This window comes from Rhinolophus hipposideros (assembly GCF_964194185.1).
Source record: "Rhinolophus hipposideros genome assembly, chromosome: 22".
Taxonomy (NCBI): Eukaryota; Metazoa; Chordata; class Mammalia; order Chiroptera; family Rhinolophidae; genus Rhinolophus; species Rhinolophus hipposideros.
The window spans coordinates 18,825,497-18,853,212 of NC_138068.1; the positions used below are offsets into that span (position 1 = coordinate 18,825,497).

A 27,716-nucleotide genomic window follows, 5' to 3' on the forward strand; every position below is an offset into this window, starting at 1 on the left:
TGAGGCCTCGGTGCACAGTTCTGTGGGGGTTTCTATATTGTGCTAATTAATGGAGAGAAGCAGAGGCCTGGAGTTGCATTGTGCTGGTTTAAATCTTGGCTCCACTATGCCCTAAGTTTGCGATTTTGAGCAAGTCACCTGAGTTTCAGTTTCCTCATCTGTAAAATGGGTGTAACCCATCTGTGAGTCCCTGCCACACAGAGTTCTATGAGGGTTAGATGGATAATGTAGGTAAAAAGTCAGTATAGGCACCCCAAAATGTTGGCTGTTATTATTCTTCCCATTTGCCGGATGAGGAAAGTGCGGCTCAGAGAAAGGAAGTACCTGTTCACGGTCACGTGATTATGTAGCTGGCAGAGCTCTGGCTCTTCATCCTCTCATGCCTTGCTGCCTGACCTGGCTGCCATGCATCAGCAATCAAGAGAGGGATGGGTTACAGGCTGGCAGGCGGGGCCTCCAGAAGAGGCGTCCACCCTACTTATGTGAGCCCTGCTTAGGGGCAGAAAACTCGGTTGGGGGAAGACCCAGCCCCCTGCTCTCAGAATTCAGCCCAATGTGATCATGGGAATGTAGGAGCTGGGGGAGGGGGGTCACCTGGTACAGCCTGGGGCCCCTAGGGAGTCTTCCTGTAGGGATGACATCTGAACTGAGGCCTGAGAGAGAAGGTGACAAGAGTTCGGAGGGGAAGGAGGAATGGGAGGAAGGGACCCCTGTAAAGGAGGGGGAGATGAACCGCCAGTCACAGCACCATGCTCTGATGTCTTCACGTGCACTCTGGCTTCAAGGTCGGTTGTGCAGATGAGGAAACTGAGCTCAGAAAAGTTATGTCTCCAAGTCCAAAGTGTACCTCTACCTGAGAGGGCAGCTCCCGGACAAATGTTTACACAGATTTTCAAATCCCAGGCACTGGATTAGGAGGTGTGGGGTGAGGAAGAGCCTGGGAAGCTCAGAGGAATCTGAATTTGGGCCCATGTAGTTGGGGATTTTGGGCAGAGACACAGAAAGTCAGCCTTAGGGAGATGAGGACGCGTGAAGGACAGCTGAGGCCAGGAGCAGGCTGGCTGGGTAGCTGGGGCCTCCATGAGAGGGGCTGAGAGCAGCTGGTGTGTGTGTCTGCACGCATGCGTGTGTGTTGGGAGGGGGCAGCTGGGTGGAGGGGAGGAGTGGCCCCTTCTGTTGGGATTTGAACTGGCCAATCAGCATCAACCTTGCCCTCTATGCTCCCTCCTCTCTCCATCCCTGCAGCTGGAGCACTGAGCTCATCCACACAGGCTGGGCTGGACCCCTCTGGCCACGGGGCTTTACTCCATGAGCTGGGGATATTCTGGGGCATTTTTTGGAGGTCCTCAAAATGCTGACTTCCCTGACACTGCCTGGGGGGGCTGGATGGACCCAAGTGGGGAGGGGTCCAGGAGCTGCCTCGGAGGGTATCCCTGGGGACTCTCTGACATGCTCTGCCAGCTTCTTGGCCCATGCCCTGACTGGCCCCCACCTCTTGGGCCTCACTTTCCCCTTCTGTTAAGTGTGGGGCTGAGACCAGCAACATTGTCAGGGCTTTTGCAGCTCCAGTGGTTTGATTGAGCAGATAGGTTATTGGTGAGGGTGCCATGAATGAAACCGCAGGCCTTGGGCTGTCCCCCTCTCACCTCCTCGCTGCGCCCAGGCTCTCTCACTCTACCTACTGCACCTCAGCAGGAACATTGCCCAAGCTGAGGAGGGCAGGGACGGGAGTCGGGGACAGAGACCTGCTCTGCCGCTTGCTTGCTATGTGGCCTTGGGAAAGCTCCTTTACATCTGTGAGCCTCAGTTTCCCTATGTGGAAAATGGAGAGAAAACTAGTCTCTACCTGTAGAGATTTTTGTTAGAATCAAATGAAATGAAGAGTGCCGAGTCCAAAATACGGCACAGGATCCTCACCAGCAAACGAGCAAATGTTGGTTGTAGTGTTATTGTTCTGGAGAACGTGTAAGGCATTACTAGTAGGTCAAGTGGCTGGGCAGGGGCAGGGAAAGGGAGGCCAGAATCTCAACCTCGCTGGGTAGATTAGAATCACCTGCAAGGCCTGTTCACAATGCAGATTCCCAGGCCCCACCCTCAGGGCCTGGGATCCTATGGGAGAGTTTCAGGTCCCAGAATCCTGGGATGTGAACTCTTACCTGGAGGGACTTCTGTGGGAGGCCCAAGGACATGCCAGTAGAACGTTTCCTTTCTTAGAAATAAATGTTGTTGGAGAAAAAGTCCTGGCTTTGAGTTTTATTCCCGGGTGACTCAGGCAGGAGTCCTCCCCTCTCTGAATCTCAGTTTCCTCATCTATAAAATTGGGGTGACGTTCCCCCCTTCCAGGGTTACTGGGAGGATTTAGCCACCCAGAGCTCAGATGCTGCCCTGCCAGGGGGGTTCCTTAGGGAAAGGAGCTCCCATCCCCCTCCCTGAGGATTCAGAATGACAAGGACACCCTGCGGCCCACGAGGGCCAATGAGCTAGCTACTAAGCTGGGCTGCTATGGCCTGGAGGCTGCTTGCTGCATTTGGCAGGAGCCAGGCCTCAGCGCTGTAAACACTGACCTCATGGCTGAGCGCATTTGTTTGTGCTTTGGGGATTTGCCATGGTTTCCGGAAGCTGCAGCTGTTTCGCCTCCCTAGTATCTCAGCCCCTCTACCTTGGGAGGCGTTGGGGAGGATCAGGAGGTGGTCAAATGAGATAGGGAGGTGGGGCCCCGTGAGCTCCGGACAGTGGGTACCTACTGTTGGGCTTATTATTAACACTTTTATTGCTGATATTCATATAATATGTCATCCAGCTTCAGGCCCATAGTAGGGTCAGGTTGAGAGCAAGACTCTAGAGCGGACCCACCTGATTTTAAATCTTGCTTCCTTAGCTTCCTAGCTGTGTGACCTTGGGCAAGTGACCTTTCCTTGCTGAGCCTCAGAGTGGTGATACTAATCAAAGTGCTTTCTGATGGGATGAAAGGCACATGGCCAGTGCTGGGAAAGTGACAGCTGATTGTGGAATCGCCTGTGAAAGCCCAGGGAGTCCAGGACCCCTGAGGCTCAGAGAGGGGAGGGGACCGGTCTGGGCCAAAAGGCTTCTCCCCTCTTGGCTGGCATGCTCTTTGCTCCTGTGGGTCTCCATCAGGGGCACAGGGCTCTGTGGGATCTGAGAGTAAGGGCTCTTTTGTCCGCATTGGAATTCTGTCAACTGCCTGAATTTGGGCTTTTTTGCCATAACAACCCTCAAGGCTGGGGGAGCACCTAGGGAAGGGGATCCCATGAGGAATGCAGCAGAAGGTGACTGACATGCAATCCATAGAGTCAGTTAGGAACCCAAGAGGATCCAGGAATCCACATAGATCATGACTTCTTGGTTCAGAGTGGGTCACCTCCGCAGATCTAGGCCATGGTGGCAAGAGGGCACCCCGCCTCCCCAGATGGTTTAGGTGGAAGCATAGTTGGGAGAGGAGCACCTTGTCCCCAGCATCTGCTCTCTCAGCCCCGTCAGTAGGTGGGATGGGAGGTTGGGTGAAGCAAGCGTCCCCAGCAAAGAGCAGGTACAGCTCCCATATTTCAGTCATTTGCTCCTTCGTCTTCCTTATCGCTTGTTAGAGCCTTGGATTTGTTTGTTCATCTAACAAGCATTTATTAGGCACTTAATGTGTGCCAGACCCTGAGCTGCTGCTGGGGCACAGATGTGAAGGAGCGCAGGCATGGTCTAGGCCCTCGATCTCTGTGCCCTATCACTTCGATTTCCGGGGCCTAAGCAGGATGAATGAACGAAGGAAGGAAGGAATGCATAAATGCATGAATGAAATGTTGATCGGGATAGAGGTTCACTGGTTGACCTAGTAGCCCCAAACTGGGGACCATAGCCAGGAGCCTGGGACTAAATACCTCCAGCAAAAACACTGACAGTAAACTTAAGAGTGAGGCTGTGGGGTGTTGGGCCAAGTTGGATAAAATCGGTGCACGGAGGTGAAGTAGTAATCTGGACCATGCATCAAAATCCTTGTATTTTTTGAGCACCGACTATGTTCTAGCCACCATTCATTCCTCCAGGCACTATGCTTATTCTTGCAACAGCGCTCCTGACTCAGCTATATCAACCCTTTTTTACTGATGACCAAACTGAGACTTTGAATGGTTAACTGACTTGTCCTGGGTCGCACACCCAGTGAGTGCCGAAATCAGGCTCAGGAACCTAGTTTTTCCACCTACAAAGTTCTTGTTCTGATAATGAGGGATTGCTCACCCCACTTTGCGGATGACAAAAGCTTGGTGGCTTAGAGGGGCTGTGGGGGGAGCCTCACGGGTCAGCTTCTGGCTTCTGGCTGTCCTTGGAGGTCTTCTGGGGTAGAGACGGGCAGTGGGCCACAGAGGGAGGGGAAGGCAGTGCTGAATTTCCTTTCTGGCTGCTGTTTTTCCTGGCCTGTGTTGCATACTGCTAAAGGGTCTGTGCCGAGCTGGGCATGGGCCCAGGCAGAGGGCAGAGCCAGGGAGGGCCCTCTTCCCTTCCGCAGGGAGGAGGTACCATAGTCATTTCCGACACTGGCCGGCACTGGGTGCTGGGCTGTGCCCCAGTCTTGCTGGCAAAGCCCTAGTATCCCTTGTGGAGCCCTGGCCACACTGGCCCCTCAGCCACATGCCCGGGGCTCCCTGCAGCTTTGCCCACACTGACTTTGTGTGACCCTGAGCGAGTTACTTCCACTCTGTGTCTCAGTTTCCTTGCCAGTAAAATGGGGACAGAATTGGAGTGAAGAGGAATGAATCTGGCACACAGTAGGTATTCAACTAATGGTAGTGCCCAGCCCATTCAGCTGGTTGTGATTTACCAGCTCAGAAAGGCCTTCCTTATTCCCATCGGTCTTTTAACCCCAGCCAGCAGGGGACAGGACAGAGGGTATCCTCAAGGAAATGGGGTGCTGTTGTTACAGAGTCCTGGAACCAGGATGGGAGTTTGCAGCTCTCTTAGCTCCTTTCTGAAGGGATGACTTGGACAGCTGCCCAGGCTTTGCCATTTGGGGCATGTTCTATATCCCAGATGACTGGAAACAGGCCTCGGGGTCACATTCTGACCTTCAGCAAGTCCTGCCCCTTTCTGGGCTTCAGCTTCTCGAAGCAGCAGCTACCACTCACCCAGCACTCACTGTGCAGGCAGTGGGCCAAGCCTTTTGTGCCATATTCAGTCCTCCTCTTGGGCCCATGAGATTGGTGTCATTATTATTGCACCCATTTTGTAGTTAAGGAGACTGAGGCACAGAGTGGGGCAATGATTTACCTCCAATCACATGCTAGTCACTGACAGAGAAGGGGTTCAAATGACTCTGGGGCTGCCCATCTTGCTCTGGGTTTCCTCTCTCTTTCAAATGAGCTTCTGGTCCAGCCACAGGCTCTTGTGAGGGTTGGTAGGAGGGTGGCTGGGAGAGGCTTTAGGAAGGTAAATGAAAAGACATTCCTAAGAACATGCAGAGGCTTTAGAGCTTTCTGGGGGCAGAACTGTGACAGAAACATAAGGAACACAGGGTGCCTGGGCTTGGGTTTTGGTTCTGCTACTTCCTGGCTGTGTGACCCTTGGTGAGGTACTTAGCCTCTCTGTGTCTCAGTTTGCTCATCTGCTAAGTGGAGGTGATGAGAGAACCTGCCTGCTCAAGGGCTGCTCCTTGGTCCAGATGGGATGGTCCCTCAGCCTACTCATGCCCTGCTCATCACCTGCTCTTGCTCAGGTCTCTAAGGACATCTCCGTGAGGCTGCATAAGGAGCTGGAAGTGGTGGAGAAGAAACGGATGCGGCTGGAGGAGGAGAACGAGGAGCTTCGGCAGCGGCTCATCGAGACAGAGCTGGCTAAGCAGGTGCTGCAGACAGAGTTGGAGCGGCCGAGAGAGGTGAGGGCCCCATCCATCCCAGTCAGGGCCAGGCAAGGGGTATGGGCATGTGCTGGCTCCACCCAGCCAGTGTCTCTGCACAGTTACGCCTCTCAGGCAGAGCTATTTATTCATTCATTCCTCTAGCACACATTTCCTGAGCACCTCATGTACACTGTGTGCTGGCCACTAAGGACACAATGGTGAGTGAAAGACACCAGTTCTTGTCCTCAAGGAGCCCATAGGGTAATGAAGGAGACAGTCCTTCCATCACAGAAGCACAGTTGTCAGAGGATCAACTGAGGAAACGGGCAACAATGCCGAGCATGGAGCCCGGCCCCCTGGGCCTTAGTTTCCTCATCTATAAAATGGGACAATAATGCCTCAAGCCATCGTGAGGATAAGCTGGGATAACTCATGTGTACATGCTTTAGGGCTGCCAGGCATTGCCACTCAGCGTAAAGTCAGTGTATAGATAGAGATTTCGAGACACTAGACACTTCCTGAATATGACCGCCAGATACCAGCCTCTCTGTCTTTGATCATGCCAGCCCCTCCACCTGGCATGTCTTTTCTTCCTTCTGCTGTATGTTAGGTCGACAGCATGTTAGGCAACAATTTTCATAAAGGCTCAATGAGGTTGTGATCATACCCATTTTGTGGATGAGAAAACAGCCCCTGAAGAGGGAGGGATATCCTCCAGGTTTTGCTGGGCCCGGTGGGCTCTGCCGAACACTGATTGGAAACCATCATCCTAGGTGACTCCTAAAGGCTGGAATCCTCTAGCTTCCAGGGGTCTATGTTCCAGATGGCCTAGGTGGCTTCTAGACAAGAGGCAGCTGGGCCTCAGCGGTCTGGCTGCTCACGGGGTATCCTTGGATCGTGCATTGTCCTGGGGCACACGCCTCACCTTCCCCGAGGGCAGGCATGTGAGCCCTGCAGGGCAGGACTGAAACACCACCATACTGAGCCAGAAGAATCCTTCAGCTGCCTTTACCCCGGACGTGGTGGTGGGATGGGCCCACAGCTTCTCGGTGTAGGGACGGGGACATTTGCTGCTAAGGGCTGGTGTGGAACCCTCCCTACCCCTTTCCAGGACTGGGTGGGAGACCCCCTCTCTCAAGCAGCCTCCTGCCCCTCAAGGCCCATCACACAGGGCATCGTCTTCACACATCTTGTTTCTGCCACCCTTGGTAGTAAAGAGGGGAGACGATTTCAGAAAGCGCCTGCAGGTAAGCCTGTACCTATTGTAAAGGAGAGAAAACTGAGGCCTAGAGAGGGACAGCTTGCCTGAATAAGCCCAGCTTTTCCTGGGCAGAGATGTGGCTGAGACCCTGAAGCCACTTCCCCGTCTACCCAGCTTACAAAGTTGTTTATCATCATCGGTAAGACTGGGTAACCATAGAGCACCATGAAGAAGTTAAAAAGAATGCAGTAGCACAGCCGTTCCTGAAAAAGTTAAACAGAGAATTACCAAATAAGCCAGCAAAATTCCGCTTCTTGCTATATATCCAAAAGAATTGAAAGCAGGGACACAAACAGGTATTTGTACCCCCATGTTCATAGCAGCATTATCCACAATAGCCAAATGTCTATCGATGGATAAACAGAAATGTAGTGTATATACATGTAACGGACTATTGGTCAGCCTTAGAAGGAAGGAAACTCTGACACAGGCGATAACATACATGAAGCTTGAAGACAACATGGTAAATAAAATAAGCCAGACAGAAAAGGACAACTATTGTATGATTCCTCTTATATGAGATACTTAGGGTAGTCAAATTCATGGACAGAAATGAGAATGGTGGTTTACCATTCTAATGGGGCTGGAGGGGGAAGGAGCGAGGAGTTACTGTTCAATGGGTACAGAGTTTCAGTTTGGAAAGATGAAAAAGTTCTGGAGATGGATAGTGGTGATGGTTGACAACAATATGAGTATATTTAATGCCACTGAATTGTACACTTGAATATGGCTAAAAATGGTAAATTTTATTATGCATTTTTTACCACATGAAAAAAGAATAGGGTAGATACATACTGTTGGCCCTTGAACAATATGAATTTGACTTGTGAGGGTCCCCTTATACATGGATTTTTTGGAATCATACTGTAAATGCGTTTTCCTTATGGTTTTCCAAATAACATTTCCTTTTCTCTAGCTTACTTTATTCTAAGAATACAGTCTATTATACATATAACATACAAAGTATGTGCTAATTGACTATTCATGTTATCGGTAAGGCTACTGGTCAACAGTAGGCTATTAGTAGTTAAGTTTTGGGGTTTTTAAATAAATTTTATTGGGGACAGTGTGTTTCTCCAGGGCCCACCAGCTCCAAGTCGTTGTCCTTCAATCTAGTTGTGAAGGGCGCAGCTCAGCTCCAAGTCCAGTGGCCTTTTTCAATCTTTAGTTGCAGGGGGTGCAGCCCACCATCCCATGCGGGAATTGAACCGGCAACCTTGTTGTTGAGAGCTCACGCTCTAACCAACTGAGCCATCCGGCCACCCTAGTAGTTAAGTTTTTTGAGGAGTCAAAAGTTATATGCAGATTTTCGACTGCAGGGGGGTGGAGTGGGGCAGTACCCGTAACCGCCATGTTGTTCAGGGTCAACTGTAGGTACTGACGTGCAAAAATCCTTAAGGTACATAGTTAAGCAAGAAAAGAAAGTTACAGAACTATACATATTGTGCAATCCCACTAATTATTTTGAAAAGCCATATAGACAAACTGGTTTTGAAGCATGTATGTATATGTGCAAATGCATAGGAAAAGCCTGGAGGAAAACCCACTGAACTAAGGAGTTAGAAATGGTGGGAGTAGGGTGGGCAATGATTTTTGCTTTTATACTATTAATGCTGTAGTTCATTTGTTTCTTAACAATGAGAATGCATTTGCGTATTATTTATGAAATTTTAGATGCGGTCAAGCATGTGAAGAGCCCTTTGTAGTGCCTGGCACAGAGTAGGTGCTCAAGAAACACTGGTTCACTGCCTCTTTGGAGGCGATGTTAGCAAGGCTGGTCTAGCTCTTCCTGATGTGTCCCTTGGTATCGCAGGATCTGGGCAAGGAGGCGTGGTCCTGTGGTTATTTGCTGATTGCCCTCTCTCTCCTCCCTCTCCTTCCCGACATAGTTTCTATGGAGACGAGGGTTCCTTAGCAGTTCTTCTGCCAGAACATCAAGATCTGTCTTTGCCATCCTGACAGGTTGCTGTGGCGATGCTGTCACCCGGCTGGGAACAGGAGCCCCTGGCCTGAGCTGATGTGGTTACCATGGAGATTGCTCTTTGCTAGAGAGAAGGAAGGGTGGCCAGTCCTAGCTGTGCTCTGTGGTGACCCTGATGCCCAGCTGGGCTGCAGCTCAAGAACTGTAGCACCAGCCTCCCCTTCGTCAATATCATTCCCTCTTCTTGTATTTTAGGCAGAAAGCCAACATCACTGTTGACGTGATTTATTATACTAAGGCTGCTGTGTCTGAGTGCTTGCTGTGTACCAGGCACCACACTAAGCATTTTTATATGTCTTCACGTTATGTGACAACAGCTTCCCAAAGTACAGTGTTGTTATCCCCATCTTAAAGGCGGTAATCTTTTTTGTAATTTTTAAATTGCGATATAATCCACATACCATAAAATTCACTGTTTTAAAGTGTACCATTCAGGGGGTGGCCGGGTGGCTCAGTTGGTTACAGCGCGAGCTCTCAACAACAAGGTTGCCAGTTCAGTTTCTGCATGGGGTTGCGCCCCCTGCAACTAAGATTAAGGACTGGACTTGGAGCTGAGCTTCGCCCTCCACGGCTGGCTTGGGGGACAGCAACTTGGAGTTGGTGGGCCCTGGAGAGGCACAGTGTTCCCCAATATTCCCCAGTAAAAATAAATAAGAAACATATCCTCTATAATGGAATAAAGAGTCTTACCTTATAAAAATAATAATAATAATAAAATAAAGTGTACCATTCAGTAGTTTTTAATATATTCATAATGTGCATTTTCATTGCCCCCCAAATAACCACCTGTTAGTAGTCACTGCCCATTCTCCCTTCCCTCCAAACCCTGGCAACCACTAATCTGCGTTCTGTCTCTATGGATTTGTCTATTCTAGACATTTCACACAAATGGAATCATGCAATCCATATCTGATCTTTTGTGACTGGCTTCTTTCACTCAGCATACTGTTTTCAAGGTCTATCTATTTTGAAGTATGAATCAATACTTCGTTCTTTTTTATGGCCCACTAACCCATTGTATGAATATAGCACATTTTGTCTCTCCACTCATCAGTTGATGAATATTTGAGTTGTTTCCACTTTTTGGCTATTACACATAATACTGCAAATGAACATTTGTGTTCAAGTTTTCGTCTGAACATATGTTTTCAGTTCTCTTGGGTATATACCCAGGCGTGCACTTGCTATACATATAGATGAGACTGGGAGAAGACAAAGATGGGATTCTAACTCAGGATTCTTATCTCCCAAAGCCATGCTGACTCTTCCGGTGATGCCCCTGCCCTCCTTGCCCCATCCAAGGGCCTTTCTAGGACCCTGCTGTGTTCTCAGAACCTCCGAAGAGGCTGCTTGTTCCACTGAGACCCTCCTTCTCTGGTATTGGCTTCTTCTGCTGATTCCTACCCATTCTGATGGGGGTACAAAGGGCATTGACCATGATGTCAGAGCACCTGGGTCCAATTCTCGATTCTGCTGGTGTTGTCATCCAAGGCAGCCTAGCCGTGGTCTGTGTGGTACGTGGCAAGCACAAACTTGGAGTCACATGGGCCTGAATCCTGGCTTTGCCACTTATTTGTAAATAACTGGATCATTGGGCAAATTGTGGTCCAGTGCTCAGTGTGTTCATTTATAAAATGGGAATATTAATCCCTGTTTCTGAGAGGTGTTTGTGAGAATTAATAAAGACAAGCAGGAAAAGTGCTCAGCAGAGAATAAGGGCTTGGTAACTGCTATTTATCATTATTACCTTCACAACCATTACAATGGCTGTGGGTTTGGAGAAGACGTAACCTTAGTTAAATCAATACGTTTCTGCTGCCTCTGATAAGGAGCTCCCCATATCGAGCTGTCAGTTGCCCATGGAAGGAGCAGTTACATTGCAGATTAACACGTGCAGTTGGCATCGTCTGTCCAATTGACTTTTGATTTGGGGCTCATGCCTAAACTACTCTGTTTCCTCCCCGCAAAAGGTCTCCTCCAGCCAGGAGCCACACAGCCTCTCTGTCTAGCTGCTTCAGCCACTCTGGCAGAAGAATGCCTCAGTCTTTGAGAGGCACCCCCACCCCAGGTCCCCTCTAGAGTAAATTTTGCACACACAACACAGTCTGTGTTTTCAGTGAGACCTTTCTAAACATCCCCTCCAAGTCTGGTGAAAGTCTACCCAGCTGTTTTGGCAGAAGGTTCATTTTATTCCTTGAAGGTTGGTCTTTGATCCCTGGCAGCACAGAAGCATGGAAGGTGTTAGAGGGGAGGCCCCTCCAAAGCTGTGCTCCGGCAGCTTCTCTGTGCGGGCAGGAGGGGTGGGGACACGCTCTGCTAGTCTCACGGAGGACAGGGGCCAAGGAAGGGCAGAGCGCATGCTCCTACTAGGAGCCGTTAGACCAAGAATGCTGAGAGCCACCACCCTGGCTGCTGAAAGGCAGCCTTGTGAGTTGCCAGTGGGTGGGGAAGCCCCTGCTACATGCCAGGCCAAAGAGTGTGCCTTCGGGGTCCAGCAGTTGGGACTGGCATTCCCGTTGGCTGCCCTGACCTGCCCCATCCTGCCCTCCCAAGGCCCAGGGCCAGGACATCTGCCCCTGGGGGCGCTGCAGAAGGGCTCTGACAGGCCCTGGCTCCTTGAGGGGCACCACAGCCCCTCAGGCCGCCTGGCCAGCTGCTGTCCTGCAGAGGAGAAGGTCTGTGCTCTGTGAGTCTGCCTTAGTTTTCCCTCCAGAGTCACAGAGCACTGTGGGAGCCCATGTGGCTTAGATGGGATGGTGGAAGGGGGCAGTTCCAACCCCAAAAGGCTGGAACTACTCTGGTCTTTTTTAAAAGTTTTGCTGCTTCAGCCCCTCTTCTCTGCCCACTGCCCTCCCTTTCTGATAAGGTCCAAGCCACTCAGAGCTCACTGTCGGCTCACTGTCGGCCTGTTGGAAGGTGTTCAGTGACTTTTCTTGGGGAAAGTACATTTTAAAACCATTTTACTATGAACTTTCCCCCTCCACCCAATAGGTCAACTATGCTTAGTAGAGAAAGACTAGAAAATACAAGTATGTAAGCCACAAGGAGAAAACAATTCACCTGTAATCCAGTATTCAGAGGGAATTACTCTGAGTAATTATCAGATTATTGTTTGGGTGAGACATACATGTATTTCTAATAGTTTTTCTATGTATATTCACACACATATTGAAATGTACATGTATATATGCATGTTTAAACCAGGAAAGTAATAGAAGCTCAGTGAAGCAAAACTATCATTACAAAAGCACATAAAAGCATGCCCGACATCCTCTGAGGATGGGTACATCAGACTCTGGTTGCATTGGTTGCCTCCGGCAGGAAAACTTGTAAGGGATTCACTGTATTCCTTTTGTCCTGTTTGAAGTTTGAACCATGTGAATGTGTAATCCAAAAAAATAATAGAAATAATAACAGCCATACATAAAAGAAAAGAAGAAAGCCTCCCTCAATTATCCTGACTCAGCCTAAGCCTAACCTATGATTAGCAGTTTGGTTTATATCTTTCCGGGACTTTTTATATGCTCATACACTATATATGTCTCCCTATGTATTTTTTAAAATAAAGATGGCATTATAGTATATACATAGTTTCTGTAACATACAAAATAATGTAGCAGGAACATAGACTTTTTTTTAAATGCTGGATGTTTTGGGGTTTTCTTCTGCCTAAGCTGCTTATTATAAAAATCAAAGATCACAGAGTCAAGTAAACATAGGAAGGGAAGAAAGTCTAAAAGAGCACCATCTATTTCAGTATTTTAAACACAGAGCCAAACGTCTAGAAGGAGCTCTAGCTGACTATCAGCTGTGGTCACCCTCAGGCTGGGGAGTAGAAGGGGTGGGGAGGTAAACAGGGGGACTTCTGCTTTGTCAGCATGGTATAGATTTACAGTGAGAATGTATTTTTGCATAAGGTGTGATCAAAAAATATGGTGAATTTTTAAATTAAAAAAATTATTACAGTAAAAGACACATTGCCATTAATCCCCCTCAAAATACCCCCCCTTGCTTTGAACACACTTATCCCATCGTTCTTGCCACTTTCTGAAGCAGTTCTGGAAGTCCTCTTTCGTGAGTGTCTTTACTTCATCCTCCATCATGACAACGCTCTGTGTCACACATCGCTTCTGGTACGGCAATTTCTGTCAAATAAAAACGTTACGGGGGCAGGAGGGTTATCACTTACTTGAGGGGTGTAAATGTCAAGCTATTACATTGGTTTTTACACCTGAAACTAATTTTTTAAAAAAATTATGATGTGTCTTCATCCACCTTATTCACCGAATCTGGCACCGTGTGACTTCTGGCTCTTCCCCAAAGTGAGAATGACCGTGAAAAGGGAAACGTTTTGAATCGATTCAGGCCACAGAAGCAGCGACGACAGCGCAACTAAAGAGACTCAGGAAAGAGGACTTCCAGAACTGCTTCAGAAAGTGGCAAGAGCAACGATGAGTGTTCGAAGCAAGGGGGAGTATTTTGATGGGGATTAGTGACTGTGTGTCTTTTACTTGAATAAATTTTTGAGATTTAAATATTCACCATATTTATTTTTTGTGTATTTATTTTTTTAAATATTGTATAATAATAAATTTTTTAAAGAAGAATCGCTGGAGGATTATGTCCTCCCTCAAAAAATAAACAAAGAAAAACAGGAAAGAAAAGTGCAAGTTCCCTCTATCCTCACTATTAAGAGCTTGGTGTATATTCTTCAGACCATTTTCACCCCGTGTGCACACACATACACATCTTATATTTATAAAAGTGATAACATGCTTTTTTTTAAAATAACAGCTTTATTGAAATATAATTTACATACCATAAAGTTTGCCTTTTTTAAAGGGCACAGTTCAGTGGTTTATAGAATATTCAAGAGCTGTACAACCATCACTACTCTCTAATTCCAGAACATTTTCATCATCACCCCCCAAAAGAAACCCTGACCCATCATAGTCACTCCCCTGTTCACCCCTAGCAACCACTCATCTATCTACTTTCTGCTTTTGTGGATTTGCCTATTCTGGACATTTCATGTAAACGGAATCTTATGCTATGTGGCCTTTTGTGGCCTTTTCACTGAGCATAACGTTTTCAAGGTTCACCCATGTTGTAGCATGCATCAGTACTTCATTCCTTTCTATGGTTGAACAATATTCCCTTGTGTGGATATGCCACATTTTATTTATCCATTCATTATTTGGGGGACATTTGGGTTGTAGGTTTTGTTTTGCAGGTTCCTTCTTTTCCTTACAAGATGTCTCAGAGACTACCATGTCCGCGAATTTCTCTCCCTCTGTCCTTTTACATGGCTTTAGGCTTTCTATGATCTCGTTCCTTTATATGTGATGGCTGGGACCTCTCACTGCCATTGGAGACCCCTGGCTCCCCTTCCTGTGACTCCACTTCTTCCTCTAGGAAGTCTACAGAGCTTGGAGAGGCTATGGTCACCAGTCCATAGCTATTTCATAGATGATGAAATGGAATTTCAGGGAGAGGCCGCGGTTCCCCCAGGATCATAAACTCAGTGTTGTGGAGTTCCCAGAGGTCAGCTTCCAGCCTGGGTCACAGCCCCTCCCACGCAGCTTAGATAAACAAGCTCAGGTCTGCAACTCAGGACCCCCAGCTCACCCATTTCCACTTTGGGCCTCTCTCTGAGCACCCCCTTCCCGGGCCCCGTTTGTGGGAGGGGCTCTTTGTGGGGGGACTTGTTTTGTGGCCCTCACCTAATTCCCTACTCTTTCCTCCTCAATTTTGAAAGATCTTAGGACAGCCCTTCGCAAATTCTGGCTCCCTGCCCTTGGCACCCAGTGTCTGAAATATCAGCCTCTGCTTTCCTTCCTCATTTGCATTTCAAAAGGTCTATTTAGAATTTTATTGGGCTTTAAGATATTCTTAAGAGCCCATCTGGAGTTCATCTTCCTGGCTTTGTGGTTCCTACCTGGGCTGCACACTAGGTCACTTGGGAAGCTATTTAAAAATACTGGGATGCCTTGGACCTTGGCTATCAATATGTGTGTGTGTACATATATATATATATATATATATTTTTTTTTTTTTTTTAAGTTCCCTGGGTAATTCTGATGTGCACCCAGATCAAGAACCACTGTGCTACCTGCTCTCTGCCCCTCGTCAAAGAAGGCACATTTCCTCCTTCCAAGTCTTTAGAACTAGATCTAGAGCTATGTCAAGAACGGGTCCCAGGTCAGCTATGGATTTGCTGCGGGACCTTTCTCTCACCTTCAGTAAAGGGAGGGGTGGATTAGATCAGTGGTTCTCCCCTTCAAGGATAGGGGGTGAGAGGTGGGTTATAGGGAAGGCATGTATTCAAACCACACAGGAGCATTCTCAGAAAATACCTGCCCAACTTGAAAAGTTGGAAGCAACCTCAGTGTGGTGTTATATACCACTAATATAAATCATGAAAGAAGTGTTCAAAGGAATCATGCATCTAATTGAATGACTTGTTTAAACATTGAGAAATATCAGTAATGGTTATTGTAACCTTCCCTTCATAGGACTTGTGTTTGCATTCTTACCAGTATTCCTATTTCTCTATAGCTTCAGTAGAATACGAGTATGTTGTAAGATGTTTGGATTTTTGCCAGTCTGATAGATGAGAAATGGTATCTCATGTCGTTTTAATTTGCATTTCTCTGTCATGAACAGGGTTGAGCATCTTCCCATAGTAAAGAGCCATTTACTTTTCCTGTGAACTGTTTTTCATATCTCATTTTTCTATAGCTTTGTTGGCTTTTTTATTCTTTATTTTGTGAAGCTCTTTACATAGTTAGGATAGTAACCCCTTTTTCAGTGTTATGAATTGCAAATATTTTCCCCAATTTGTCCTTTTATATATTTACTTAACTGTATTTTTTCCGTGTGAAATTTGCTTATCTGATCCAATGTATCGATATTCTTCCCCTATCACTTCTGGATTTTTGAATCATGATTATTGTTACAGTCTTATTTTCCTTTAATCTGCATGCACACTTTTAAATTTTGATTATGATCAGTGTCTCTTCATTTCCAAACCTCCTGTGTAATTATGGTTTGTTGCACCAATATTCATTCACTCTGAATTAAAGTCCCCACTAGAATGCCAGTTCCATGAGGACAGCATTTCCTCGGAGCTAGAGATTCGCATGCAGAGGCTACTGGAAGAGTCCCCTTGCTAATAACACCATCAAGGAGCGAAGCAGAAGTAGCAGTTGGGGTGCAGAGCCTTCACACCAGTGGCTCAGTGGATCCCATGGGGAGCTCTGGAGCTGGAATGGCCCTTTCCAGTTGTCCCAAGTTGAGGCAGGGGAGCACGGACCCGTCATTGGATGTGGGCTGCCCTCAGCCAATGGCCATTGCTGGGAGGGGAACTCAGCTTAGAGGCCTAAACTGGACAGACTAATGTCCCGGCCCTGCAGGAGGGATCTGGGCAGAGCTCCACAGCATCCTCCCCCGACTGTCTTGGTCCTTACTGTTCTCCACTCCTAACTGTGCCTGGCACTAATAGGTGCTCAGGAAGTCTTTGGTGAATGAATGAGAGACAAGAACAGAAACCCAGATTTCCGGGTCTTGGCCCAGGCCAACTGGATCACAATGAGGGGCGGGGAGAGGGGAAGCACCTTAGGCAGGTGTATTCAGAATCACCTCAAGTGCTTCTGGCCCATCTCGCATTTGCAGCCCCCTGGGTGGTCTTGAGGGCCCCTCTGGCTCAGCATTTGGTGCTGGTCAAGGACTGGGCTGGGGAGGGGGCCCTCAGTGGAACCTCAGGCTCTGTGACTGCTCTTTGGTGCATATCACCCTCATGTGCTTTCAGTTCTGACTTTTTAAAATCTCCCTCCAGCATTCCTTGAAGAAAAGAGGAACCCGCTCCCTGGGGAAGACAGACAAGAAGCCTTCGGTGCAGGTACTTCCCAGCAGCCCCCACATCCCCCAGTGTAGCCCCACTAGCAGGTTTTAGTCTTAGGTCTTGAGACCTAACTCCAAGTAGCCTGGTGGGGGTTCCCCAGAGGTGCCCACCCCTCCCCATTTTCTAGCTCGTCCCCCCTTGTACATTTTCTTAGCTTCGCTGCCGACTTCACTTCCCAAAACCACACCCTGAACCCATGGTTCTCATACACTAAGACAGAAAAAATGCTCTATGTAGCACAGGCCAGGCATAGAATACAGCTAGCTTCTAGTGGTTCTGGATTGTCAGTGCAAAGCCCTTCGCACACATTATCTCATTTAATCTTCTCCATAGCTCTGCAAGGGAGGGAGTGTTACTGCCTCATTTTACAAATGAGGAAATTATGGTAGTAATGGTAGAGTTGTAGTAGCAGCAATCGTCACCCTGGCAGAATGTAGCCTACTCCAGGAAGCCCTCCTGGACTCCCCAGGCTATGTGTGGTGTTTCATCCTTGCTGCTATACCAACGTCCCCCTCTCTGCTTCCCCTCTGGACCCCAGCTCCTAGAGGGTTGGGGCTGCGTCTGCTATATTCCTGTGTCCCCAGCACCTAGGTGGTACTCCCTGAAGTGCTCTGGCTGGTATGGAGCCTCCCGACACTAACCTTCCTGGGTCTTGTCTGTCCCTGTGCCCCTGGGGCCCCAGGAGGACAGTGCAGACCTGAAGTGCCAGCTGCACTTTGCGAAGGAGGAGTCAGCCCTCATGTGCAAGAAGCTCACCAAGCTGGCCAAGGAGAATGACAGCATGAAGGAGGAGCTGCTCAAGTACCGCTCGCTCTACGGTGACCTGGACAGCGCCCTGTCCGCGGAGGAGCTGGCCGACGCACCCCACTCGCGGGAGACTGAGCTGAAGGTGCATCTGAAGCTGGTGGAGGAGGAGGCCAACCTGCTGAGCCGCCGCATCGTGGAGCTGGAGGTGGAGAACCGGGGCCTGCGGGCCGAGATGGACGACATGAAGGACCACGGGGGCGGGGGCGGGGGCCCAGAGGCACGCCTGGCCTTCTCCTCCCTGGGGGGCAGTGAGTGCGGGGAGAGCTTGGCGGAGCTGCGGCGACACCTGCAGTTCGTGGAGGAGGAGGCCGAGCTGCTGCGGCGCTCCTCCGCGGAACTCGAGGACCAGAACAAGCTGCTGCTGAGTGAGCTGGCCAAGTACCGCTCCGAGCACGAGCTGGACGTGACGCTGTCGGAGGACAGCTGCTCCGTGCTCAGTGAGCCCTCCCAGGAGGAGCTAGCGGCGGCCAAGCTGCAGATCGGCGAGCTCAGTGGTAAGGTCAAGAAGCTGCAGTACGAGAACCGCGTGCTGCTGTCCAACCTTCAGCGCTGCGATCTTGCCTCCTGCCACAGCACGCGGCCAATGCTGGAGACGGACGCCGAGGCGGGGGACTCTGCCCAGTGCGTGCCTGCTGCCCTTGGCGAGGCCCATGGCCCCCATGCCGCCCTGCTTTGCAGAGTCAGGGAGGCCGAGTCGCTGCCTGGGCTGAGGGAGCAGGCGGCCCTGGTCAGCAAGGCCATCGACGTCTTGGTGGCAGATGCCAATGGCTTCTCTGCTGGCCTCCGCCTGTATCTGGACAACGAATGTGCCGACTTTCGGCTGCATGAGGCCCCGGACAACAGCGAGGGTCCCATGGACACCAAGCTCATCCACGCCATCCTGGTGCGGCTGAGCATGCTCCAGCAGGAGCTCAACGCCTTCACCCGGAAGGCAGACACCGTCCTGGGGAGCTCTGCCAAGGAGCCGCCAGAGCCCTTCTCCTCGCTGCCCACCCTGGGCTCCCAGGGGCCCTCCAAGGAGATTCTGCTGGCCAAAGACCTTGGCTCAGACTTCCAGGTAAGATGTCCCCATCACAGGCCGTTCCTTTTGTTTGATAGAAACGCTTTACTGAACCATAACTTACAGACAGAGACATACACGAAGCACAGGTGTAGAGCTTAGAATTTTCCCAAGGCGAGCGCTTTCACATTATCATCACCCAGAACAAGAACTGGAACACAACCAGAACCCTGGAAGCCCCTCCTCCTGCCCCCTTCCAGCCACAATGCCTGCTTCCAGGAGTAACCTCCTGATTCAGTTTTGTCTGTTTAAACTTTATATAAATTGACTCATAAACTAACACATGTGGGCCTGGATCCCTGTACTCACCTTATATTTGTTGTCACGTGTGGCAATAGTTTGTTCAGTCTCATCACTGGAGATGATCTCATTGAGTGACAATGCCACAATTTGCTTACTCGTTTACTGTTGATAGATATAGGGACAGATTTGGAGGCCCTAGCTTTTTGTCAGGGTGCCCTTTCTTCTTTTCTGGTTTCTTTTGCAGTTTTGTATTTTAAAATGAGTATTAGTTAAAAGAAAAAAAAAGGACTTTCGTTCAGGTCATACGCAAAGGCAAGAAACTTGACTTTCTAAAGGTAATGAATTTCCAGCCTTGATGTCTATAAAATAGTACTACTGAGAAAAATTAAAATAGCAAATGCAGGAGTGGCCGGTTAGCTCAGTGGATTAGAGCGTGGTGCTCATAACACCAACGTTGCCGGTTCAGTCCCCGCCTGGGCCACTGTGAGTCTGTGCTCTCCTTAAAAAAAAAAAGAAAAAGCAAATGCATTTTTTCCCCAAAAAAAGCATTATTGCCAAAGTAATCTGTAAACATTGAAAGAGATGCCGAAGTTCCTGAGGTGAAAGCCTCCGCCTCACCACCTCTCACTCCCTGCAGGTACCACTTTGAACGGTCTGGAGCAGTGCTGGCCAGTACAGTGGTCATTAGCCACATGTGGCTACTTCAATTTCAAGTAATAAAAATTACAATACAGTTGAAAATTCAGTTCCTGAATTTTCGGTCACAATAGCCACGTTTCAAGACTTAGTAGCTGTATGTGTCCAGTGGTCCAGCTCTAGACTATTTCTTCATCACTGCATGTCCTTTTAAATCTTTCTCTACATATATGCTCATATATTTGTTTTTTCACCCAAATTGTCTTGTATCCACTGTTACCGCACAACTTATTTTTCTCGTGGAATGTATCTATTTGTTCATTTGCTTGTGATGCTGTATTTATTGTTTATATACTTTTGTGCTCAGGGCTGGAGGTGCCATGATAAGCTAAAAACAGATGAGTCCTGCCCAACCCCCCAGCCCATATCATCTAGCGGGGAACAAAGATGTAATCAGAATATACCAATGAATGTGAAATTACAAACTGAGTTGAGGGCTTGGGAGGAAAGGCACTTGGTTCTACAAACAAGGAACTTGTCCTAGACCCTGGGACAGGGCAGGCCTCTGGTCTGAGATGCGATCAGAGAATGGATTACCGGGGAAGAGAATTCTAAGCAGAGGTGTCATAACTGGAAGAAACACGTGGTGTCCAAGTACTCAGAGAAGGAGTGACGCTGGCCTTCAGAGAGCATTTGGGAGGTTTGATCTTCACACTGAGAGCAACGGGAGGGGTCTTTCCATGTCTCTACAGAGATTTAGCTCTTTCTTTTTCACAACTACACAGTGTAGTTGTGCCATAACTTCTTTAATCAGTGCCCCATTGATCTGGCTTGAGCTGGCTTTTTTAAGGAAGCAGACTGCCCCATGTTAGGTCGCCCTCTTGGTTCTTCTTGAGATAGTAATGAGCTGGGGCTGCACAGGTGCTAGGACAATTGAGGCTGGCTCAAAGGTTTGTGCATAAGACAGACATTCACAGAACCAGTGTTTTCCCTTACCACTTACCTAGTCATTCATCCTTTCAACAAACATTCATTGAGTGGTGGCAGTGCCCTAACCAGGGCTGGGTCTGGGCTACAGAGGGGAGTCCTCCTGGGTCCCAGCACTCAGGTGAGTGAGAGAGCCCATAGGCCTGGGGTGGGGCTGTTTCTGGCACTACTCGGGCCCCTCCCCATGGTTACCTTTGGTCTCTTCTGCCTGTGCCTCTGGGTACAGCCACCTGACTTCAGGGATCTGCCGGAATGGGAGCCCAGGATACGAGAGGCCTTCCGCCCTGGCGACTTGGACTCCAAGCCCGACCCCAGCCGGAACTTCAGGCCTTACCGAGCTGAAGACAATGATTCCTACGCTTCTGAGGTGGGCCTAGGCCTGAGCGAGCCAGGGGGCGGGTAGCAGGAGTGTGGCTGGGCTTCCCCAAAGCAGAGTGATCCACGGGGAATCTTAACTGGTGATGATAGGGGCTTTGAGTATCCCATTTGGTTCCAAGCTTCTTGGAAGCCAGGACAAAGAGGGAAACCAGGAAGTTTGGGCTATTCTTAAGGCCTGGTAAAAGGAAGCTTTTAAACTCTTTTAAAGAAATCGATTTTTTTCCCTGTATTAAATTCTACTGGGAATTCAGTAATTTATGCCATTTAATGGAACCACTAATTTATGTAGCAGGAAGGCAGCCATCTCTACAGTCAGGCTGACTGGGTTCAAATTGTGGTTCCACTATATACTGACTGTAAGTCACTTTACCTCTCTGATCCTTAGTTTCTCACCTTTAAAATAAAAGTGATCCCTCATTGCATTGCTGAAAGGATTAAACACATAAAAAGCCTTAGCTTATGCCTGGTTCAGGTTTGGTGAGAACGAGGAGGAGGAGGACGTATCACTGGGCCTCAGAGGACCTTCCAGAGTGCCTGTGTGACCTTCCGCATGTCCTCACTCTGACTGCAGTTTCTTCATCTGTAACATGGGAGGATTCGAGTCAGTGGTAGCTGTAGAATTGCTAGGACTCTTTGGTCATTGAGGAATTCTGGGTGGTTCTGAGCCCCACCCAAGCGTACTGAGCCTTTCCCTAGCACTTCATAATGAAACTGAAAGGAGGGAAAGGCTCCTACGGATTCAGTGGGGCATCTCTGAGATGTCTGAACCATGGAGAGCCCTTTGTGTGCCCCATCCCGACCCTTTTCTTCTTGGCATCCCTGGGAAAGTAACTTTGTGGTTCCAGGAAGGCCAATTTGCTACTGTGCACATGGTGTAGCTCCCTTGGAGCTGATGGATCAAACTGTCTAAGTGGTCTTGAGTTTCCTAGCAGCCATGGCAGAAAGGGGGGAAATCACAAGATACTTTGTTTTCATTTTCTGAGAAATCAAAATAGCCCAACTCACCTGCAGAGAAAATGATTTCCTATATGTATTCAATTATTGTTTCATTTAACCCTTCTTTACTGAGTAGTTACAATTTGCCAGGCATGGTGTTAGGCACTGAGTTGGAGAACACCAGAGATAGCAGGTTTAGCCTGGCAAGGATTTTTAATACAAAACAGGCATATAAGATAGACCTCAAGTCAGAGTGCCTTCCATTGCAACATTTCCACATTATTGGCCAGATACTAAATGCCTGGGTTTTTTCCACCGAGGGACATCTTGCCATGCTTGGGAAGAATTTATATAGGAGTTGGAACTGACGTTTCCTTTTTTTCCCCTCCTGCTTAACATGATAGCATAAAAACTTCCTCTGTTACTAGAAATAAAATTTTTTGAATTAAAGTATAACATACATACAGAAAAGCACTTGTAAGTGGACAGGTCACATAATTTTCATAAATTGAAGACTCCTATCTAATCAGCAAGCAGATGAATAAACAAGCATGATCAGCCCCCGGGAATCCCCCCATGCCCTTTTCATCCTGACTTCTAACATAATCAACTAGTTTTGCCTGTGTAGCTGCATATAGCTATAAACACAATTTCCCTTGAAAAATGTAGTTTTATTGTCTCTTGTCAAGATTTTATTATATAGTCATTAAACAACAAATAACTTCAACAAAATCCCTAAGCAGCACCGCATAAAGATATAAAGAAAGTCAAGATCACACGATTGTCACATACTTAACCACTGTTAACATTTACTGTGTGTGTTCATGTCCTTCATGTTTTTCTGTTAAAATATACATATAAACTTTTCATTGAAGTATAAAACAATAGGAGACATACAATAAAGGACACTCTCTTTAAGTGGATAGTTGAATGGATTTTTATATAGGTAAAAATAAACCCATTAAACACATATATTGACCCCCACCATTATTATCTAAGTTGTTTGTCAGTTTTTGCAATTGTAAACAATTGCATCTGTGTGAATCAAACCCAGTTTCCACAGTATATTACTTTCTTCGAATAAATTTCTAAGACAGAAATGATCAGGTTAAGATTATAATGGCTAGATTTGATGTCACTGTTTTGTTTAATCATCGTCACAAAGCACTGTTTGTCACTGCCTGGTTTGTGGTTGAAGGACAGCTTGGGTCTGACGTACTGTTGTTGCTCTCCTACCACCCTTGTCCTCTGACCACAGCTTCTGTCCTCCCCATGCACTCTCTCTCCTCATTATCTGTGTCCCTCATCCCTACCCCAGATCAAGGAGCTGCAGCTGGTGCTGGCTGAGGCCCATGACAGCCTGCGGGGCCTGCAAGAGCAGCTCTCCCAGGAGCGGCTGCTACGCAAGGAAGAGGCTGACAACTTCAACCAGAAAATGGTCCAGGTGCGTGGTGTCCAGTGCCCTCCCTACACCTACTCCAACCTCCCTTCCCTGGATAGAAGGCAGAAACCTTAGAGGTCCACGGGTTTTCAGAAGGCAAGAATATCGGGGGAAACCCGAGTCTTTCTGCCCCATGCAGCACGGTGGCTGTGCGGTGTTCTGCGCATGTCATTCTGCATTAGCTGTGCTGGCCTGGAATCCTGGGCTTGTCGTTGACTGCCTGTGTGACTTCAGGCCAATCCTATCTCCTCTCTGGGCTCAATTTCCCATCAATGAAATACTGCCCCCATCAGAAGTGAAAACCTGTAGCCGAAAGGCCATAGGCCTGTCTGTTAATCAAGATGATAGTCCTGGTAATAGAAAGCATTTATTAAGCCCTTACTGTATGTCAGGACTGTACAATGCACTTCCCACACATTATGTCCTTTAATCTTCATGCCTTCCCCTATGAGGTGTCCCCATTTTACAGATGGGAAAACTGATGCCCAGAGAGCTGAAGTACTTTGCCCAGGATTGCACATCCAGACAAGGTGGGGCTGGGATTGTAATTCAGGTCTCTGGCTCCCTCTTAGTCATGACACAGCATTGCTTCCTAGAATATTACATGTGCTCAGCCTTCCTCACTCCCAGCATGCCCTTTGCTCTCCACGTGGGTTACCCCTCCCTCACACTCCTAGCTTCCTCATTGAATGTAAGAGTTCATGTGAAACATTGGCACCCAGTACATGCTTATTATATGATCTCATGGCTTTTAATAATCAGAGCTGTGTTCAAATCCCAGTTGTTTCCACTGATTCAGTAACTGATTGCTGCTGCTTTCATGAGTTTCTATTCCCTGGAGTAGCAGAGGGCAGTGTTTATCTAAACAGAATGAGCTGCTAAACAGAATGATTACCCTGGCAGGGATCACCAACAAGCACCACCCAGATTTTCCTCTTTGCCCTTGTCAGACCCCTGGAATGGGGTGGGGTAGTGCCCCTGAAGACAGCTGGGGTTGCTCACGGCTCTTGTCCCCCTCGCAGCTGAAGGAGGACCAGCAGAGGGCGCTTCTGAGGCGGGAGTTTGAGCTTCAGAGTCTGAGCCTCCAGCGGAGGCTGGAGCAGAAATTCTGGAGCCAGGAGAAAAACATGTTGGTGCAGGAATCTCAGCAGTTCAAGCACAACTTCCTGCTGCTCTTCATGAAGCTCAAGTGGTTCCTCAAGCGGTGGCGTCAGGGCAAGGTTTTGCCAAGCGAAGGGGACGACTTCCTTGAGGTATGGTTCCCCTGGCACTGAGACTGGGGCTGGGGACGGTGTGGAGGAGATAGGACCAGGGGGACACCCAGCTGGTATCAGCACAACCCTGAGGCTCGCATGCTCAGGAGCCATCAGCTTGCAGGCTTCCATCCCTGCATTCATTCACTCATTCAGCATCTATTTGTGAGAACCAGCCCCTTACTGGGCACGGTGGCAGGTGCTGAGGATACCCAGGTAAAGAAGACAGACTTGGTCTGGGCCTCACCAGGAGAAAGTCTCGTGGGGGATGATAGATCTTTAACCCCTCTCTAATATTTCTTCGTTTCTCTTTTTCACAAACCTCAGAGTCTTTAGCAATCAACAGTATCTAGGTGAATTTAATAATCCAGTTTTGTTGTTATTGCATGATCTGCAAATATAGCGTATGTTAATGCTTCTTACTCTTTTAAGATATAACTTAATACAGTAAAATGCACACATCTTAAGTGTACAGCTGGGGAAGTTTTATAGTGTACCCCCGTATAGCCTCCACCCAGATCACAATAGAGCACATTTCCAGAAGGTTCCTTCATGCCCCAGTCAGTATGGCCATCCCAGCAGTCAGCACTATTCTGACTTCTTACACCATCGATTAATTGTCTATTCTAGAAATTCACGTAAGTGCATGTAGTCTTTTGCGTCTGCCTTCTTTGGCTAAATATAATTTTTTGAGATTCATCCATGTCTTGCCTGTAGTAGTTCTTTTTTCTTTTATTGTTTATTTTCGACACATGAATCTACCTATTTTATTTTATTTTATTTAACTCTTTTTTTGGGTAGCTGTGTTTTTCCCAGGACCCATCAGCTCCAAGTCAAGTCGTTGTCCTTCAATCTTAGTTGCAGGGAGCGCAGCCCAGCATCCCATGCGGGAATTGAACTGGCAACCTTGTTGTTAAGAGCACGCTCTCTAACCGATGGAGCCATCCGGCCACCCCTATTTTATTTTATTTTTAATGCTATCTTCGACATATAGCGACGGGTATTGGCTTTCAATTTTTAGTAATAATATCAACTTCCTTTTTTAGATATATTTATTTAACTAGAAAGAGTAGGTCAACTTAAAAACATTAATGATAGTACAGGTAGTATTTATATGTAGCCGGAAACACGAGGAGTGGAGCTTTGGGAATGTCTGAAGGATTCACATGGCCCATTTGTCTCTCAGCCTTTGCAGGACCCTTTGCTTCTCAAAGCCCCTGCCTCCCGTCATCATTAGCATGCTAACATTGCTAAGAGAAGGGGGCATATAAGGATGTCATACATCAATCACACCCACCTGAGTTGGCACCACTCACCTTAGCCTTTTGGGTACAGGTACTACTGGTCTAGCCCAGATTTGGCCCTCCTTTGGCTTAAGCTACTCTTTCCAGAGCCAGTGGGGCCCAGTGGCACTTCCCAAGTCCCCATGTACTCCTATCAGGGGACCCTTAGCGTAGCCCCAGTGCCCCAGGAGCAGGGAATGACGGTTAGGCCTGAACCTGTAGCAAGAGTTCCCTCCTCCCACCCCTAGTGGGGCTCATAGTTCTTCTCCCAGGCACCCGCCTCCTCCCCTAGGGCCTCTTGGGAGAGTCACTGACCATCATTAAATGGACCTATTTCCTGCCACCCTCACCCTGGAGGTGCCCCTATGAGAAGCAGCTTAACAGCCCAGCATGACTACCCCTTCAGTATCACCCTTTGTGACACCTGGGACCTCCTATTTGAAGCCACTGTCTGCTTTCTCTTCTGTGGCATTTCAAAACATAGGCCCGCCTCTCCTGTTTGGAAGTCCCACACAAGCCTTTGGGTGAAGCCCAGTTGTTGTTTATTTAATGAATTTTTAAATTTTTATTTTCTTAATTGTAGAAATATGCATAACATAAAATTTACCATTTTAACCATTTTTAAGTGTACCGTTCAGTGATTGTGTAACCACCACCACCATCCCTCTCCAAAACTCTTTTCATCTTGCAGTGCTGAAACTCAGTACCTATTAAACGCTAATTCCCCTCCTCCCCTCCCCAGAGTCCCTGGCAATCAACCACTATTCTAGTCCTGTCCCTATGATTTTGTCTACTCTAAGTACTTCGTATTGGTGGAATCATACAGTGTTTGTCCTTTTGTGACTGGCTTATTTCACTTAGCATAATGTCTTTAAGGTTCATCCACGTTGTAGCATGTTGCAGAAGTTCCTTTTTTTTTAAGGATAATATTCCATGGTATGGATAAACCATTTTTTCAGCTTTACTGAGGTATAAATGACACACAGGAATTGTATATACCGTTTTTCCCCGAAAATAAGATTGGGTCTTATATTAATTTTTGCTCCAAAAGATGCATTAGGGTGTATTTTCAGGGGATGTCTTATTTTTTCATGCACAACAATCTACATTTATTCAAATATAGTCATGTCATCTTCTTCTGGAACATCATCATAACGTATTAAATGCATTCATCTGGCTGATGATCTTAACTGGGGCTTATTTTGGGGGTAGGTCTTATTTTCGGGGAAACATGGTGTTTAAGATGTACAAGTTGATGTTTTGATAAATGTATATGGAATGATCACTTTAATCAAGCTAATTAACATATCCATTACCTCATATAGTTAACCATTCTCTCTCTGTTTCTCTCTCTCTCTCTCTCTCTCTCTGAGAACACTTAAGATCTGTCTTAGCAAATTTCAAGTGTACAATACAGTATTATTAACTAAAGTCACCATGCTGCACATTAAATCTCCAGAATTTCTTCATCCCGCATAACTGAATCTTTGTATCCTTTGACTAACATATCCCCATTCTCCCCTCCCCCTGCCCTCGGCAACCACTGTTCTACTCACTGCTTGTATGAGTTCAACTTTTTAACGATTCCACATCTGAGTGAGATCTCGCAGTATTTGTCTTTCTCTGTCACTTATTTCACTCATCATGTCCTTCAGGTCCATCTATATTGTTGAAAATGGCAGAATTTCCTTTTTTTTTATGGCTGAAT

At 47.6% G+C, this 27,716-nt stretch overlaps 1 protein-coding gene across 4 annotated transcripts in view; it reads left to right on the plus strand.

Annotated features, from left to right (window-relative positions):
- Positions 1–27,716, plus strand: part of MTCL2 (microtubule crosslinking factor 2) — a 69,438-nt gene that overhangs the window by 19,555 nt on the left and 22,167 nt on the right. For 3 of the 4 annotated variants that reach the window (XR_013992317.1, XM_081034529.1, XM_081034530.1), the window contains exons 3-8: positions 5,717–5,875; positions 16,919–16,981; positions 17,667–18,848; positions 20,944–21,084; positions 23,350–23,475; positions 24,495–24,725. Coding sequence is in view for 3 of the 4 variants with exons in the window: in XM_081034529.1 (XP_080890655.1) it covers positions 5,717–5,875; positions 16,919–16,981; positions 17,667–18,848; positions 20,944–21,084; positions 23,350–23,475; positions 24,495–24,725 (1,902 nt within the window). In the remaining variant the exon portion in view is untranslated. The remainder of the gene's footprint in view (positions 1–5,716; positions 5,876–16,918; positions 16,982–17,666; positions 18,849–20,943; positions 21,085–23,349; positions 23,476–24,494; positions 24,726–27,716) is intronic. The other variant, XM_081034531.1, reaches the window with a different exon arrangement.